The sequence below is a fragment of the Lissotriton helveticus genome, chromosome 6 (assembly GCF_964261635.1).
Source record: "Lissotriton helveticus chromosome 6, aLisHel1.1, whole genome shotgun sequence".
NCBI lineage: Eukaryota > Metazoa > Chordata > Amphibia > Caudata > Salamandridae > Lissotriton > Lissotriton helveticus.
The window spans coordinates 1,895,239,341-1,895,258,377 of record NC_136067.1 but is presented as its reverse complement, the minus strand read 5'-3'; the positions used below and the strand labels follow the sequence as shown (position 1 = coordinate 1,895,258,377).

General features: G+C 43.3%; 1 protein-coding gene across 3 annotated transcripts in view; it reads left to right on the top strand.

Annotated features, from left to right (window-relative positions):
* WDR26 (WD repeat domain 26) overlaps window positions 1-19,037 on the top strand; it is a 716,351-nt gene that overhangs the window by 670,734 nt on the left and 26,580 nt on the right. For all 3 annotated transcript variants that reach the window (XM_078649852.1, XM_078649853.1, XM_078649851.1), the window contains one exon: window positions 17,443-17,628. In XM_078649852.1, coding sequence (XP_078505978.1) covers window positions 17,443-17,628 — 186 coding nt within the window. The remainder of the gene's footprint in view (window positions 1-17,442; window positions 17,629-19,037) is intronic.

The following is a 19,037-nucleotide window of genomic DNA, read 5'->3' as shown; positions in this document are numbered from 1 at the left end:
CTAGATCCCCGACTTTTGGAATCCAGACAGGTCTTGCTGGGACAGGTGGTGATTCTTCAGTGGTTGTTGGCTGTTGTTTCAACTGTATGTTGCTCAGGTCTTTTCTTGTTTTGTTTAAGTCCTGCAAAATAGCCAAACGGTCTTTGACATCAAAGGTTTTTTCTATTACCACTGAAGTCTGACTATCAAGGTCAGAGATCAACATCCTAGTTCCGAATAATAATTCGTACGGACTGAATCCCTTCAGAGAATTTCTTGGCAAGTTATTTAGACTACGTTGGACACTTATTAGATGTTTGACCCACCCAGCTCCCGAACCTAATATCCTTTCCATTATAGATTGCTTTCTGCCTTGGTTTTTTCTTTACACCATCCCGTACCCTCAGGAAGGAAGTGAGAAGATTCCCGCTGGACTGTGCTCATTTGGCCATGTTTCCCCCCCAGGCTGGATTGCCTGAGTGAAAACAATGGTCAAACGTAACATGCTCTTAGCGTATATGCCAATTTGACTCGCAAATCTTGTATAATAGTCCGGACGTCAGCCGAGTGCTGGTGATCTACATTATAAGTGGAAACTAGCCTGTATATGTTAATCGCAAGCTATTCTTTTTACTGGTGATGTTATCTGCAGTCAGATTCCACCGTATTTTATTTTTTCTCTCCCCACTGCGATTTCTGTTGCAGTTTGGGCAGTTTTTTACAAACATGGTATGATGTAAGCTCATGCCTGGCCACCAGTACCGTGATTGTAAATCTTCCAGAGAATCTTTTAGTTTGAGGTGTCCAAGACCCTCACCCATATGTGCGTCTGCGATTAACAAGCTTCTCCTGTCCATGTTTGGAATCACTCTATCCCCCACTCCAGGGATTCGAGCAAAAGGGACGGAGTTTGCATCGATTATGTATGTGTAATTGAGTGGATAGTTGATCGGTAACGCTGAGCAGTCGCCTTTTGATGACGTTTTCACCGCCAGCATTGTTTCACCGTCAATGTATTTTAATGTATGCTTTTTTCGATCTACGGGAGCCGATTTAGTGGCTGCCGCTTCGGCTGTTTCAGCCAATGAATTCCCTACAACGTGAACGCCATCACGTTGATGACTCAGTGAGTGAATCACGTGAGTCTTTGGTAGTTCTTTTTTCAAAAGAGCTACTTGTTCCCAGAGCAGTTTCTGCTTTATTGGTGCATCTGTGTCATCTTTGTAACCGTTCTGAATCCATGTCTGCAGATCCTTGTTATATGCTTTGACGCAGTAATATGAATCTGACACTATAAGCGTCGGGAATTCGCGATCCGCATTATCTAGCGCCATTTTCAAAGCTATTGTTTCAGTTTGTAGTTCTGAATTAGTTTCTACTGAGTGTGATTTTGTTAATAGAGGTCTTAGTTTACCTCCGCGCCACACTTCTTTTGTAATCTCACATGTGGGGTTGTATGCATGTTCTCCCCAAACGGAGGGTTGAGCATGTCCGTCTGTATAGATTACACAGGCGTAATGTCGTAGAGGAAGAATGTCGATTGGCAGAGGATACGTCTTTTCATATTTTAGATTTTTTAATAAATTGTCAACCATGCTATGCTTGATAATTCATATCCTACGTACAAGACTGTCAGATGGGCAATTCTGGACTTTTTAAAGTTGAATTTGTAACCCTCTGCAGCGAACCCAAGAATTATGGTGTTCACTCTTTTCAAGTGAGTCTCCAAGTCATCATCTGTTAAGTAAATGTCATCGACATAAGATAATGCTTCATCATCATATAGTTGTAGTAATTCTGTTACTCTCGCTGAGAATACCCCCGGGCTGTTCTTGTACCCCTGGGCTAACCGACAGAATTGTTTTTGAGTGCCATTTACTAAGAATGCAGTTAAATATCTGCTCTCTGGTGCTATGTTTTGACAAAAGAATCCATTGGAGATGTCCAAGGTTGTTTTGTATTTTTTGCGCACTATGTTATTCATTAGTGCAGCACTGTGTGAGTTTTGTACTGCAAAGGTTTTGCAACATGTGTTAAGGTGTCGGTAATCCAAAAATAGACGATATGAATTGTCTGGTTTGGAGACCGGAAACAAAGGATTGTTCATTTGTGAGGTGCAAGTTTCAATCACCCCCTGGTATTCTAGCTGATCTAGTATTTCATTTACTTGTTTTTTAGCTTCTTGCTTAATTGGGTACTGCCTTTGTGCAGTAGGTTGTGATTTTAACTGGATTTTGTGAGGAGGTGAATCCTCATCCCATCCTGCATGATTTTTATATAAAGCAGGTGCTAAGGCCACTGCCCACTTTCTAGCAAGTGTGTATTTTTTATGAATCGGGATTTGATTCGAGAAGGCAGGCATAATTACTTCTTCGCCATGAGGGCACTCCCTGACAAACTCTGGTGGCCAGTCTTTTTCAGCTAGAAGGATGTCATAGCCTTTGGAGAGGTTATCCCAAAATAGTCCCCTAATTTTCCTAGTCTTATCTCCCTCTATACGTAATGTTATCTCGTATATCTTGTGGGGCTTGCTAACTCTGGTGTCTGCAGTTTCCACTTGAAGGTATTCATTCGTGTCCACTGTCTCCAGATGATTCATAAGGACTTTGCGAGCTATGCTCACCTCTGCTGCGCTGTCTAGCATTGTCTGAGCCCACTCTCCGTTTTTCAGTTGTGTCCTCAGTATTCTCGGCATTGTTAACTACCTTGATACTGGCTACCTTCTTTTTTGGAAATTGTAATTTCTTTTTCAGTTGAGCAGGTTCCTTGTCTTTGGACTTGGCGTGCTCTTCTGATCGTCCTCTTCTTTCCGATTTCTGCGAGGAATTCTGAAAAGATTGAGAGGGACGTGTATCAATGTCTTGATATCTATCAGGTTTTTTAATATTATCCCTATTTCTAAGGTTATATCTATTCCCAGAGCGGTCACTCTGTGGTGACCTCTGTCTTTGGTTTGGAGATTTCTCTCTTCGCCTAGGAGACCTTCCTCTGGACTGGAATTTCTTTTCTTTAGGATTGGATTGTTTGTTTCCATCCCAGTTCTTTTTTGGTGAATTATTATTATTAAAAAATATTTTTTCTGGACTTGTAGTCAGTTGCGGTTTTACTGGTATTCCACCTAGACTATCTCTGCCTAGTTCTTCATAGGATTTTTCTATGATTCTGGCAATTTCAGCTGGTTGGTCTGCTATATCGGTCTCTTTTAACCTCTGGCGGATCGCCACGTTTGCTGCTTCACCTTTTATGTTGGCTAATAATATAGCCGAAACCTGTTTGAAGTCTTTTAGTAATTTCATACCAAGAGTTAAAGCAGGTTCTGGACCGTATTCATCTTGAATTTGTTTTAGCACATCTGGTATCACCGAAATGGATGGGACACCGTGCGTTTTTGTGTAGATGGAAGCAAAGACTGTACCCCAAGTGTCAGTCCTCAATGTGTGGTGCGATTCCCATTGGGAGACATATAGTCAGAATCCTGTGTTTTTCTAATGGGGTGGTGTCAGGAAACACCGCCTCTATTTGGGTAATTTTCTGTGCCAACCAGAATGGTATCTGTTCCCGTTTAGCTGGAACTTTACCTAGGCAGGATTGGATGTTTTGTGGTGTAATTTTATTTGTGTTCCCCTGGTGAGGGGTCAGCTGTGGAAGTTTAATCGCTGGCTGAATTGTTGAAGTCCGCATTACATACTGAACTAATTGTCTATGAATTTTTAGTAGTTGTTTTAGCTGTATTAACAGCTCTGCTGCAGGCATCCTATCGATGTCTGGATGTGGTGTGTATCCGGCTAAGACCGGCCACGTTGCTCCTGGTCTACCTAAAGGACCGAGCCTTGTAATGTGATTGTTATGTTTTAGGGCGCCATCAAATAAGAGCAAATGCTCTTGGAATTTGAGTGGTACTTCCACCTCCTCGAAAGGAGTGTACGTTTCAGGAGGTTCCTCTACTTTGTAATAGTGGAAGTACTTTGTTACAGCATTTGCTGCTGGAAAATGTATCCATGAATAGTATACCTCTGTCTGCCGATATTCGTGTGCCTCGATTACGAATATGACTGTGCCACCTCTAGGTGTCAGTCCATTTTCTATAAGTTTTAAGGTTATAGATCTCCTTTTGATGACCGGAATGAGTATTATATCCGCGTCTGCTGCTTGCATGGTAGCATCAGCATCTGCGAGTTCAGTTGCTAATCTAACTGCCTCTCTTTCATCATCACTCTCTGCCATTTTACCGACAGGATGGTATTATGTCTATTTGCAGATCAGGTTTCTTTATGGAAACAGAGATTAGATGCACAATATTATGGAACTGTTTTTATCCTTCAACGTTGACTAGACCAAGAACCATACATAGGAGTTCCCTCCTGCGAGGTTTTGGAGGATATAACCTTTCACCCACTCCAGACGTCTTTGGAGTATTTGGGAAAAGGGGTCTGAGTGAGAAAGCACGACTGAGTTACTCTAAATGTCTTACGTTAGTTTTATCGCCCTTTCCAAACGCGTTGGGCGCCATGTAGTGTAGCTCCTATTTTCCCAATAGGCTCTGCGCATTGGAATAGTACCTACAGCAGTAAAGGCCTAGGCCAGACGTTAACTAGGTCTACTACTGTCGATACTAGACTTAATTTTTGGGTTTGCCAGCTAAGCTCAGAGTTCGCTAGAAACTTTCTCGAATGTTCAAGGAAGGATTAACTTCCCTGATTAGACAAGAAGGGATTTAGTTTCTGACAACCATAGAACATGACAACTTTGCTCTCCCCTAATCAAGAGTCAATCTCGAGAGTCGTGTGAGCACAAGGCAATTATTTTACTCAGTCAGTACGTGCATTCTTAGTCTCATCAGAATGTAGAGAAAAGGAAGAGACGGGCGTGTTCAATAAAAAGGTGTTATTTATTGATCAGTCTCTTTTCTCGTACAAGAGAAATGGATCGATATTATTGCAATACTTATAGTTAAGTAAAGTGCATACATTAGAAGCAATAGTATAAAATAATACTGTAAAAACATTGATATGGTTTCTGAGCCATATGATGTCTAAAATGATTAAAATATATTTACATACACATATACATTTGACTAAACGTACTCAACTGGTGTTTCTAAATACGCCTACCCCGTGTACCTGACCTAAGTCTAATGCGTGGGCGGGAATAGAAAGTTACAGTTTAAGTTAAGTTTGTTTTTGCCAAGTGAATAACTAAAGAATTCTCTGTGAGGGGTTATTCAGTTCTGTACCTGGAATTTAGGATGGATGAGGAATGGTATCTCTTTCTCTGCTCTCGATATTCCAGGCTGCCTGCGAGGGCTGCCCAGAAGCGCCGGTGCTGGGTCTCTCGGCTTGAGATAGCAGCGCGTCTCTCAGCGCGTCAGGAAGGCGGGGCTGCTGCCAGCGGGGTCTGCTTCTGCTCTCGGCTTCGGCAAGTATGGCTGCTCCGTCTTGTCACCACGCGTGTGTTTGCATAGGGCAAGGTCGGCAATATTTATACCTTAAAGGTGCCGAGATTGACGTAAGGATGGACATAGATACGTCAATAAAGATGTCATACGACTTGCTCGTTAGCACATTCTTTACTAAAGTTCTCTGTGAAATCAAAACAATGGCCGCACGGATTATCCAGGTTGTCATAGGTTTGATTTGTTATGAGAACGTCGTATGCCTTATCAGGGGCTGGAGGAATGTCGCTTGTCTAATTAGATCTCAAGCGTTATGACCTAATCAGATAACACGTTCCTGTGCCGTAGTGTGACTGCGTCAGATAACGGTATCTGCATCATGGGGGTTTTCTTGCCTCATGGGCTGACTGTTAGTTAACTTGATAGTTAGTTTAACCAGAATAGGGTCAGGAATAGGGGGATCGATTCAGAACCTATAGAAATACACGACAAGTGGGTAGTTTTAAATCCACTTGCAGGGGGGGAGGAAGGGCAAGTACGGGGCGGGGGGATGGGAGGTTTGTATAGTTGGAGTTCACGTGCTAAATCTAAACTAAGAGCATATGCCACTATCGCCCAAGACAGTCATACTACAGTAATGAAGGTCATCATGGAGATTGAACACCATGGGTCAGGGTAGGCAGAGAAGGAAGATGGGAGGTTTTCCTTGGAATGAGTGCAGAGCTATGTTCGGAGATAATGGCAGATGTAATTTCAAACCCAGGGACGGAGAATAACAGGGACTAATAAGGATGTGTCTTGTTGGTGATGACATGGAATGTAAACGGCATGGGGTACAAAAGAGAGGGTTAGTGCAGCAACACCTTAAAAGACAAGCCCCAGACCACGTGTTACTCCAGGAGACGCATATGGTGGGTATATAAACTGCTCGTACATGCAGACTTCACCTCGGGTTCTCGAGGGACAGGTATCTTGGTCAAAAAGAGTGTGGCACTTATGGTGAGGTGAACATGGGCAGACCAGCGGGGCAGGTTTGCGGTAGCGGAGGTGCAGTGGCAGGGAAGGATTCTAAATGTTGTCTCAGTGTACCTCCCTCCAGCAATGGGAAGGGAAGCGCTTGCGGATCTAGGGAAGATACTAGCGGATCTCCCCATGGGCACACTAATAATGGGGGGAGACTTTAACATGACGATGGATTACAGCAGAGATAGGCTTCCACCCAGACAATTGTCACCACCGCACACACACATGGACGAATTTGCAGGGGCCCTTGGCCTGACAGATGTTTGGCATGCGATACAGCCAGACAGAGTACAGTACACCTATTATTACAATGTCCACAGAAGTTCCTCCCGAATTGACTATTTTCTCACAAAATCGGGCTCCATTAGCCAGTTTCAAAACCCCCAGGCACTCCCAAGGGGCATTTCGGATCACTCCCCAGTGGCAGTGAAATTCACACTCTTTGAGTGCCAGCCACGCAAAGCGTTGACTCTCAGCCCCTGGATGCTGAAGATCCCATATATTAAAGAGGATATAGTGGAACACACGCAGAACTACTTTATAGAAAATGTAGGTTACGTAGACTCTGCGCAGACGGTGTGGGAGGCATTTAAAGCAGTAATAAAAGGGCAGGCCCTGGCTCTTTGGGTAGAGTACACTAAACGGCAGCAACAGATAGATAAGGTTGAAAGGGACCTCCAGAGGCTGGAAAATGAACACAATATGGCCCCCTCAGACGATGCTAGACACCGCCTACAGCTTAAGCAAGAAGAATATAAGATATTAGCTAGAGAAAAGATACAGTCCAAACTCCTGCACACCACACTTAGACTATACGAACTAGGGGACAGAGCCGGGAAATTACTGGCGTGGCTGGAGAGAAGGGAGCAAGGGGAGAGATGGGTGCCTCAGTTGACTCTTTGCGATGGGTCACACGTCACACACCCATTAGACATAGCCAATGCCTTCACGGACCACCTAGGACAGGTCTACACCTCATCCACGTCCTTCACCTCAGCGGACTCCCGACAACTTCTCGCAGATAGTGACATACCAGTATTATCGACAAAGACCGAGAGGCATTGGAGGGTGACTTAACAGATGTGGAGTATCAACAAGCTATGAGCAAAATTAAATCTGGCAAAGCTATGGCCTCCAACGGGATCCCCATAGAATTTTTGAAAGTGGTAGCCACGCAAGTGACTCCTCATCTACGGCTATGTTCGAAGAAAGTTATGAGAAAGGTCGCCTACTGGAAGACCAGAGACTAGCATCCATTGTGGTACTTAGGAAGCAGGGTAAGCCGGCAGAGGCATGTGGCTCCTACCGCCCGATTTCCCTAATAAATGTGGAAGCAAAGATCTTAGCTAAAGTCCTGGCCCTACGTCTGATAGCAGTCCTCTCATCACTGGTCCACCCAGACCAGTCGGGCTTCATGCCCGGGAGGGATACAGCATTAAACATTAGGCGCCTTCATAATGTAATGGCGCGCCATGAGTTTCTCGAGGAAGACGCTGTCATCCTCTCCCTGGATTCCTTGATGGCGTTTGATTCCATTGAATGGCCCAACTTATTCGAAGTCCTGAGGCATATATGATTTGGGCCTAAATTTTGGGGACATGTCTGAGTCAATGACTACACATCCAGACCCTTCCCACTGAATCAGGGCACCAGGCAAGGTTGCCCTCTCTCCCTCTTACCATTCACCCTGATGCTGGAGCTGCTCACGGCGTGGGTTAGTCGAGATACCTTGGTGAGGGATTTGAAATGGGCAGAGGGACATGATGATAGAATATCATGATATGCAGATGATATATTACTCTACCTGGCATCCCCCTATAAATCCCTTCATGGGGTATTGAATATATTCACAAACTTCGGGAAATACTCAGGATATGTAATCAATTGGAGCAAATCAGTGCTATTCCTCCTTAAGGGCAAGCCCCCTGGCTGCCGTTGGTCTGTACAGTGGAGATCACCACGGAAGGCTTCCGATACTTGGGGATATTTGTGACTCCGGACCCCCAAATTTTTTGCGACCGAAATATAGTGGCTCCTCTGACCAGGCTACAGGCAGACGTTAAACACTGGCGCTCCCTGCTGCTGTCCCTGGTGGGGCGAAATTATTTACAACAAGGGGTGGTGATGGACAGAGTCTCTGAATTAAGCAGAGTACTCTCACCCAGTCGAGAGATCAGGGCTAGATCCAACACCGTTTTTTAGCTCATTGCACAATCCCAGTTTCAGAGTTTACAACAAGGGGTGGTGATGGACAGAGTCTCTGAATTAAGCAGAGTACCTGGTGGGGCGAGCAGCCCTTTTTAAGATGCTGGCCATGCCCTGGTTCCTATACATCATTCAAAACTGCCCCCACAGGGTTCCGGACTCATATTTTGCAGGAGTAGAGCGCGAAATACGAACATTACTATGGGATGGTGGATCTCCTCGAATAGCCATGCACAAGCTGACTAAAGGGTGGTATGGTGGGGGAGTGGCCCTCCGATCTCCGCCTCTACTATTGGGCAACACAACAGGTGGTGGTGAACCACTGATTTACAGATTCCCGGTGGATCCGGCGTGCATGTTAGATAGATATCAGATGGGAAGGGCAGGATACCTGGAGGTATTATACTCGAAGACTCGAAAGGGTTGTTACATTGGCCCCACTGCCCAGACTGTGATATGGCACCTGGCGAACTCCCGTCTAGGATTATGCATGCCCTCACTACAGCTATCCCAGACCTGACAGATATACCAGACTCGTCCCCTCTGGGAGATAGGCTTCTTGATGGCCCACTGCTCACTAAATCCATATCACTCACATTAAAAAAACCTCTAATAACCTACCAGACACCTTCCACAAATTCCGAGAGGTGGCAACTGGACATAGGTCAGATAGATGACAATGACTGGCAGGCGGCACTGATGTTCCCTCGCGAGGCCACCATAACATTACGGTACAAACTTATCCAACTAAAAATCATACACAGATCATACCTCACTGGAACAACCCTGGCAAGGATAGGCTCCAGAGCCAGTGCAACATGCCTCAGAGGGTTTCAACAAGACACCTCTTTCTATCATATGATATGGGACTGCCCAGGAGTGAGACCTCTCTGGGAAGGGGCCACGGAGAGTATGCTAGAAGCATTGGAGTGAGACTACACCTCGGCTGGGCCTCCTCAATATATGGGGGCCTACAGACCTGACGGAAACTGAACAATTTATGACGCTGGGCTGCACATTGGTTTAGAAGGAGATAACGAGGAAGTGGGGGGTGGCAGATAGTCCCTCGCTCCGGGAACTGGATAAGTGTATGATTGCCTAAAAAGAGGTGTTTAAAGTAAGAGGGTGCCCCCAAAAATGGGGCAAATGGAATGCCTATCAAGGGGATTTCAGTGTTTCCCCAACAGTAGCACTGGAACTGCAACGGACAAAACGAAGATGGCAAGTTACACCCTGATTGCACTAAATTTATTACATAAGAGTACTGTTATGCATGATGAAATATGCCAATTATCTCTTGTTTATACACGTGATTTGTTATTGCTCAAATTCAATTAAAAAAAATAATAATAATATTTGTTCCCACTTGTGCTCGAAAATCTGAGGGAACTAACCTTTCTGTAGTGAAGGTTCTAGAGGGTGCAGTTACCTGATTGGGTGGTATCTAAGTTTGTTTCTTTTTTTTTTTTAAATGGCATACATAGGCTATTAAATTCATGGCCTAGTGCCATATTTATTTTATTTTGAGAGTTTTATAGAGCGCGAACAACAATTTTGCGGGTATCAGAGCGCTTTACAAGATATAAGGAGCAGATAAAAATATAGTAGAAAAAAATGATTGAGTCTAGTACTCAGAAATAGCTAACAATAGATAGACATATACATTACAAGGTTGTATGCATAGTTTTTAGAAACATATTCTCCCTGAGGATATAGTTCAATTCTTGTTGAGGGAGGTCCAATACAAGGTAGCAATTAAAAAAACGGATATAAAAATAGTTTACATAAACTTAGACATGAGAATCGATTTTACTTCTTTTTTTGAAAGAGGCAGTAGAGGGGTTCTGTCTTGTTTCTGGAAGTAAGGTATTCCAGATTCTGGGGGCCATTCCTGAGAAGGATCGGTTATGTTTTTGTCTTGGCAAATCTTTGCGGTTTTAGAAGAAGATTTGCTCCTGGTGGATCTGTTACCACATGAGTGTCAGTTTTTGTGTTAGATAACCCTCTACGCCGGAACCACAGCCAAGCTACAGAGAAGACTCCAACGCATCCAGAACGCATCCGCCCGACTCATCCTGGACATCCCCCGACGCTGCCACATCTCCAGCCACCTGAGGGACCTGCACTGGCTCCCCGTCAACAAGAGGATCACGTTCAGGCTCCTCACCCACGCACACAAGTCTCTCCACGACCTGGGCCCCAAGTACCTCAACGACCGCCTGACCTTCTACACACCCACCCGCCAGCTACGATCGACCAGCCACGCCTTCGCCGCCGTTCCACGCATCCGGAGAGCCACCCCCGGAGGAAGATCCTTCTCCTACCTGGCGGCCAAAACATGGAACTCCCTCCCCATCCACCTTCGACTGACCCAGGACCATCTCGCCTTCAGAAGACAACTCAAGACCTGGCTGTTCGAACAGTAGCGGACCCCTTCCCCCAAGCGCCTTGAGACCCTCCCGGGTGAGTAGCGCGCTATACAAGTGTTATGATTGATTGATTGATTGATAGATAATGGGGCATTGTGGTGTAGGACCTTGTGCGTCATACATGCGATTTTCGCCTCGGAGGGTAACCAGTTGAGAGCTCTACGGTCCGGGAGAAATGACAGTTTCTTTTGGAGTCTGTGATTAGTCTACCCCATGTGTTGATTGTGGCTCTTAGAGGGGCCGTCGTTTATCTGGAAGGCCCAAAAGGGTGACACTACCATATCCTACTCTTGGGATTACTTATGGTTGCACTGCCTGAGGGGTGGAATTGGCAGAGGTGGGCACACCTCTCTTCCTCACTTGGTTTTCCCACTGGTTCTCCCGCCCAAAGTGGGGGTCAGAACCAGTGGGGACCAGTTGCTGAAAGCAGCAAGTGGCCTGGGGAAGCTCACCAAGGCGGCAAGCCTTTGACGATTCCCCTTCATGGACCCTGCCCATCCCGGGGGAGGAGGCTTTGCACCTCGTCCCAGGATGTGCATTGTCTCAGGCTCCCGAGAGCAGTAGGCTCTCGACCCAGGGGTCCAGAAACATGGCTGGTGGTGGCAGCTGAAAGCAGCCACTCAGCCAGGACACTAGTGGTAGATTAGTTTTCTGGGGGCCTCTCTGTGTGCATTTTCTATTAAATCCCACACTGGCAAAAGTGTGGGTTTAATGTGCTGAGAAGTTTGATACCGAACTTCTCAGTTTTCAGTGTAGCCATCATGGTGCTGTTGAGTTTGTAATGGCAAACTCTCAGCACCTTATACTCTTAATAGCAGCACTGCATTTACAATGTCTCAGAATTGACTTAGACACTGTAGGGGTACAGGGCTCATTCACCTGTATCCTCACCACTGGTATAGTGCACCCAGCTAGAGGGGGGTGACTGATCTATGCCAGGGCAGTGGTTTGTAGACATGGCACACAGGGGTGTGTGCCATGTCAACTCTTCACTTTGTTCTGCACCAAAACACACAGCATGCAAAGGCAGTGTGGGAGTGTGAAGGTACAGGCCCTCTAAGGGTGGCACAATAAGTGCTGCAGCTCTTAGAGGCCTTCCCTGGTCACAGTGCCAATTGGGTTTAGGCTTCAGTCCAGTTTTAGGGAAAGAACATAGGTCCTGGGTACCTGGTTAGCAGGAGTCCTGGGCACACTCAGTCAAAGCACATCAGCAATTCAGCAAAAAGTGGGGGCAACCATGTACAAAGAGGGCACGTTATCACACTGTAGAACTACAGTTACAGGTAAGTAACTTATTTTCTTTACCTCCAAGTCCTGGTCTTTTACTTTCAGAGGTGGAACACCGTAGACAGACCTTTCTGCCATACACGAAAGTGCAAAATTCCCAAACTTCGCCTCCAGATATCCACTCACCCAGTTCCTAGAGATTGTGTTGTGGATGAATTGATCAGGGATCTTTGCCTAAGCTTTTCCTCCTCTCACACTGATACTGAATGTGGTCAGGAAACTTGGGCAAACATCCCTCACTTTCATCTGGTAGCTCAAATTTGGACCAAACAACCATGGTTCCCAAACCTTCTCAAAACTTAAATTGCCTCTCATGAGATGCTCCTCTACAGGCTGGACCTTACCACACAAACCACTGCAAAGTCAGATACCCAGACACCTCAATCTGGGTATTTGGCTCCTGAGGTCCTAGAGTTTGGTTAACTTGGTTTAGCGCAGAAGTGCATGGATATACTCAAAGAAGCTCGTAGGCCCACTACACACACCAGCAGCTAATTAGAAGCGGGTTGTCCACTATTCTCCAAAACAGACCCTCTTGCCCCTACTGTACAAGACATTATTTGTTACATTCAACAAATACAAAAGTTGAGGTTGCCAATTAGGATAACCTTATCCACCATTGCTGCTTATATGCACAACATGGAACACTCTTCCCTTTTCAAAATCACTGTAGTTAATGTGTTTATGGAGGTCCTTAAACATATGGTATTCCAACTAGGCTACTTTCATCCCCAGTCTGGAATCTCAATGTTGTCCATACCAGATGTATGAGACCCCCTTTCCAGCCACTGCATTCATGCCCTCTGTAGTTTCTTTCATGGAAGTTGCTTTTCTCGCAGCCATCACAACTGCAGGCCCTCACATTGCAGGAAAATTGTTCCCAGGATCACTGTGCCCGAGTGGTTCTTAGAACCAATCCTCAATTCCTACCTAAGGTGGTCTCCCCATTTCACCTTAATCGGACAACTAGGCTCCCAGTCTTTTTGCATAACCTGACTTGATAGCCGAAAGAACACTCTACACACCTAATGATCATCATGCTCTTAAGTTCTTTATAGATTGGACCAAATCTCTCTCTAAAATGCTAAGTGTTTGTAGCTTTTTCTCAGCCTTATAAAGGTCATGCCATTTCTAAGGCAGGGATCATCAGGTGTATTGTCAAATGCAGTAGTATAAGAAAGTATTATAGCTAGAAGCTGATATCAGTAGAAATTTAGAATATTAGAATACCTCTGAAAGTATCATAAATTGCAATGAGAGAGATAGATTACCCTAAAGTACATAATCAATAAACACATGGAAAATATTTATCAAAACAGTCTATTTATTTATTTTATCTTTTGTAAGCATAATTTATTTGATAGATCAAAGTTTCAATTTTTTATAAAGGATACATAATGATGACTACATAGAATAAATAACACTAATGGACATTGATATATACAAATACATGATGGTAGATGCAAAGTTGATGCTGGCAGTGCGGCAGATGTCTACAACGCGCGTTTCGGCATACACGCCTTCATCAGGTAGCCGTCTATTGCACTAAAAAATATATATAATAATTATATAAATAATATGTTTAGGGCACTAACATACTCAGATTTTGCAACTAGAGGTATTCAATCGTATAAATGTTCTATTTAACATAGCATTCATAATTGTCTTCACATGAAAAGGTCGCCAAATACAACACCATATTTACAATATTTACACTATACATAGAGAAAGAGACATAAAAACACCTCACTTGTGAAACACATATATATATATATATATATACACTGAAAAAGTTTGTTCTTACATACAGCTATTTACATTACTTTAAAATATCATGTTTCCATTGTACGATAACTAGTTCTGTTAACCACAAGAACATGCTCACATATTTAATCAGCCCTGAGTTAACCATGCATTATCTAAGATTAAATGTTTAGCTAATACACCTCTGAAATCTTGTATCAGCAGGGAGATAAATTCTCTTACCATGTATCTATTTCTAAACATTCAGGATGGTATACTGTTGCATCGAAAGAGTCTCTACTCGTAATGCTTGATCTGCGGATAATTGAAAACATGTAACGGGTAAATGGTTACACTGAAGGTAATTAACCTCATGTTAATCTCTAATATGAGAACAATTTAGCTAGAAGCTGAGTCAAGTTTATAACCGGAAAGTATAATCCGTATTGTATTTAATTTAGACTTAGTTTAGGGGCACCTTATGTGTTTCCCAGTAAATGTAGACGATAAAGATGACTGTAGATTACTTCCTGATATCTTGACTGCCCATTAGTATAGGGTATGATAAAATAGAGGGGGAAAAACCATATGGCATATCTCAATAGAGTGGGTTGGTATATCAGCAGGTTCCTGAAAATCGAGCGACTTCAGTTATATATTCTAAGATATACCGCATGAACTATTTCGCTGAATAATTATGAGCTATCCAAACACTATCAAATTCTTACACAACTGATTCTATATCTAATTAGTTAAAAGTAAAGACTTACTGAGTAAGGTTATTGCTTCTGACAAGACCGTAGAGATAAATTGGGAACAGGAGACCAAAAATGTTCTATGATATTAAGCCGCTGGTAGAAATTTTAGGACAGGTTTATATCGGAGACCGCCCTCGTATTGGAGTTTTTACTACCAGCGGCTTAATATCACAGAACATTTTTGGTCTCCTGTCCCCAATTTATCTCTACGGTCTTGTCAGAAGCAATAGCCTTACTCAGTAAGTCTTTATTTTTAACTAATTAGATATAGAATCAGTTGTGTAAGAATTTCATAGTGTTTGGATAGCTCATAATTATTCAGCGAAATAGTTCATGCGGTATATCTTAGAATATATAACTGAAGTCGCTCGATTTTCATGGAACCTGCTGATATACCAACCCACTCTATTGAGATATGCCGTATGGTTTTTTTCCCCTCCATTTTATCATACCCTATACTAATGGGCAGTCAAGATATCAGGAAATAATCTACAGTCATCTTTATCGTCTACATTTACTGGGGAAACACATAAGGTGCCCTAAACTTAGTCTAAATTAAATACAATACGGATTATACTTTCCTGCTTTAAACTTGACTCGGCTTCTAGCTAAATTGTTATCTCATATTCGAGATTAACATGAGGTTAATTACGTTCAGTGTAACCATTTACCAGTTACATGTTTTCAATTATCCGCAGATGAAGCATTACGAGTAGACTCTTTCGATGCAACAGTATACCATCCTGAATGTTTAGAAATAGATACATGGTAAGAGAATTTATCTCCCTGCTGTTACAAGATTTCAGAGGTGTATTAGCTAAACATTTAATCTTAGATAATGCATGGTTAACTCAGGGCTGATTAAATATGTGAGCATGTTCTTGTGGTTAACAGAACTAGTTATCGTACAATGGAAACATGATATTTTAAAGTAATGTAAATAGCTGTATGTAAGAACAACATTTTTCAGTGTATATATATGTATTTCACAAGTGAGGTGTTTTTGTCTCTCTTTCTCTATGTATAGTGTAAATATTGTAAATATGGTTGTAGTATTTTGGCGACCTTTTCATGTGAAGAAAATTATGAATGCTATGTCAAATAGAACATTGTTTATATGATTGAATACCTCTAGTTGCAAAATCTGAGTATGTTAGCGCCCTAAACATATCATTTATATAATTATTATATATATTTTTTAGTGCAATAGACGGCTACCTGATGAAGGCGTGTATGCCGAAACGCGTGTTGTAGACATCTGCCGCACTTTCAGCATCAACTTTGCGTCTACCATCATGTATTTGTATATATCAAATGTCCATTAGTGTTATTTATTCTATGTAGTCATCATTATGTATCCTTTATAAAAAATTAAAACTTTGATCTATCAAATAAATAATGCTTACAAAAGATAAAATAAATAGACTGTTTTAATAAATATTTTCCATGTGTTTATTGATTATGTACTTTAGGGTAATCTATCTCTCTCATTGCAATTTATGATACTTTCAGAGATATTCTAATATTCTAAATTTCTACTGATATCAGCTTCTAGCTATAATACGTTCTTATACTAGTTTATTCCCTATGTTATAGCTAGCTGTCACTATAGGGGTCCCTTGTTTCCTAAAAAGTATTGTCAAATGCATCCAAACGTATTGCTCAAAGGCTAAAATCCCTACATTCCAACGTATTGCGCAAAGGATAAAAACCCTACACTCCATCCCCAGGCCACACTCCACCAGCAAACAGGGCACCAATATGGCTTTTATGGGGAACCTACCCATAGCAGCTATTTGTAAAGCTGCCACATGGTCAACTCAACATTGTGTGGACATCCTTGTAAGGCAGCAAGCCAGAGTTGGTCAAAACCCGGTTTCTGGCCTCTGCACCATCCATTGGCTAGCCACCGCAAAGGGGAGTACTGCTTTACAATCGATGCAGAGCATGTATATCTACAGCTGCACATGCTACAAATGGATTAGGTTTCTTACCCTGTAGGCATCTGTTCATTGCATGTAGTGCTGTAGAATCACATGGGTCATCTTTGTCCTTGGAAGCCAGTGTTACAGATATCTTCACTTTAATATTATTCTCTTTCTACACTTATGAATACAGTTCTTTTCTTATTCACTACTCCATTCCTACTACCTCCTGTTGGCTAAACAACTTATAAGAAATACAGCTTGCAATTGTCAGAGCCCAAAAGTAGATGGCAGGAGGAATGCTGAGCATGTGATCAACAGCACTAAATGCAACGAACCGAGGCTTCCAGGGTAAATAACAGAATCTTTACAACATTTATAATTGCATCTGTTGCATTAAGGGTCATATGAGCTCTGCATTTGTTGTGCGAGTTATGGTTTGCATGGCTGCTGTGTTGCTAACCATAACTTGGGCATTTCAATCTTTTTCTGTTTTAAATTGTAACCATAGCTGCACTTTAACTGATTTTTAAGAGTGTGTGTGCGTGCGTGCTTAAGCTAGGTCACAAAGCATTCATCAGGCACTTAATGAACACATAGTAATTATATTGATCAATGCTTAAAATCCTAATTTGAGCTTCTGTGCTAAACACACTTTTTTCAATTTTTGTCATCTTGGACTTTCTCCTGATCCTTTGCAGACCATAAAGTATATATCTGGCACAAACGTAGTGAGCTGCCCATTGCAGAGCTTACTGGACATACTCGTACTGTCAATTGTGTGAGCTGGAACCCGCAGGTCCCATCCTTGATGGCAAGCGCTTCGGATGATGGCACCGTTAGAATATGGGGACCTGCACCGTTTGTAGACAACCAAGATTTCGAAGGTAATTCATGTTTTGTCTATGCTCCACGATATCAAGACAAGTTTGTTTTCTGGTTCATAAATCCTGATTTTCTTTAAAACGTGTTTAGGTTAGTGATTTCCAAGCTGTGGGTTGCCAATGTCCAGGCAATAAATAAAGATGCCTTTAGATTTTGTATTTATCATGTCACATTTTCTGAGCTTCGAAGACAGAGGTCAGTTGTCAGTCTGTCTTCTGCTGCTTCTCTTTTAACAAAGAGGCTGGTATTTTCAAACTCCTCTCACTTAGCACTTATTCGAGAGTATCTTCTCTCGGAGCGACAGGGGGGGTTCTGCACTCAAACCTGCACACCCTTCGCCTTTCTGTGGAGATTATACATGACAGTTGACAGCTTTTAACCTTCCTCCTGATGTCTGTGATCTTCTTCTGGCAGTCAGGTGTCCCTCCACCAAGTCTATATATGCTTCCCATTGGGGTTCATCGATTTTCACCCCACACCTTTATTCACGGTTCTTTTTGCACTATTGTTAGCCCAGCAGGTTTCTTATCTGAGCTCAGTTTTATCTTTAAGGCTTTTTGCAGTTGCCAGACCAACCTTTGTCACCTGTAGTGGCTAGGTTTCTTAAATGTTTGCAGCACATATTTCTCCCAGACCATTCATCTTGCCCCAGTGGGATCCGAGTCTTGTTCTCACCTTCATGTGTGCTCCCTTTGAGCCTCTGCACAATCGCCCTCTTATGCTATTGAGCATCAAAATTGCGTTTCTAGTGGCTCGAACATCGGTCAAGAGGGTCTGCAAAATGCAGGCACTCTCAACACACCCTCCACCCAGACAAGCTGGTCCTCTGGACATGGTCTCCTTACTTCCAAACATTGTGACTCCCTTCCAGGTAGGCGAGAACATCACCCTGCCTAACCTCTCCAAAGAGGAGAAGAAGCTCCCCTGTTTGGACTCTACCTTGACCGCACAAAAGAGTTCCAGCTGGACGATCAACTCTTCGTGGGGTACGTAAGAGCTGTAAAAAAAAATTTTAAAAAGGGAAGAGCCTGCAGAAATGGACCATAACATAACATGTGTATTTGTAAAGCGCACGTTCACCCAAGATGGATAGTGTTCTGCATGAAGATCTTCTATGCAGTGGTCAAGAAGCAGCCCTCCGAGTTTGTGTGCTCATTCTACCAGAGCTAAGACTGCAGAGTACCTGTCCTGGACATCTTTGCACATGTTTACCAAACACTATTGTCGGAACTGGCTCTTTAACACCTTCGCTGCTGCGGCTATTCTGCCGCAGTGCTAAGGGGGCGGGGGCGCGCGGCACACCCATGCTGGTGATGGAACCGCTCCGTCACCAGCCTCGGTTGAGCTGTGCTCATGACGGAGCGGTTCCGTCATGGCCCCGCCCGCTCAATACAACGCGAAGCGCAGGTGC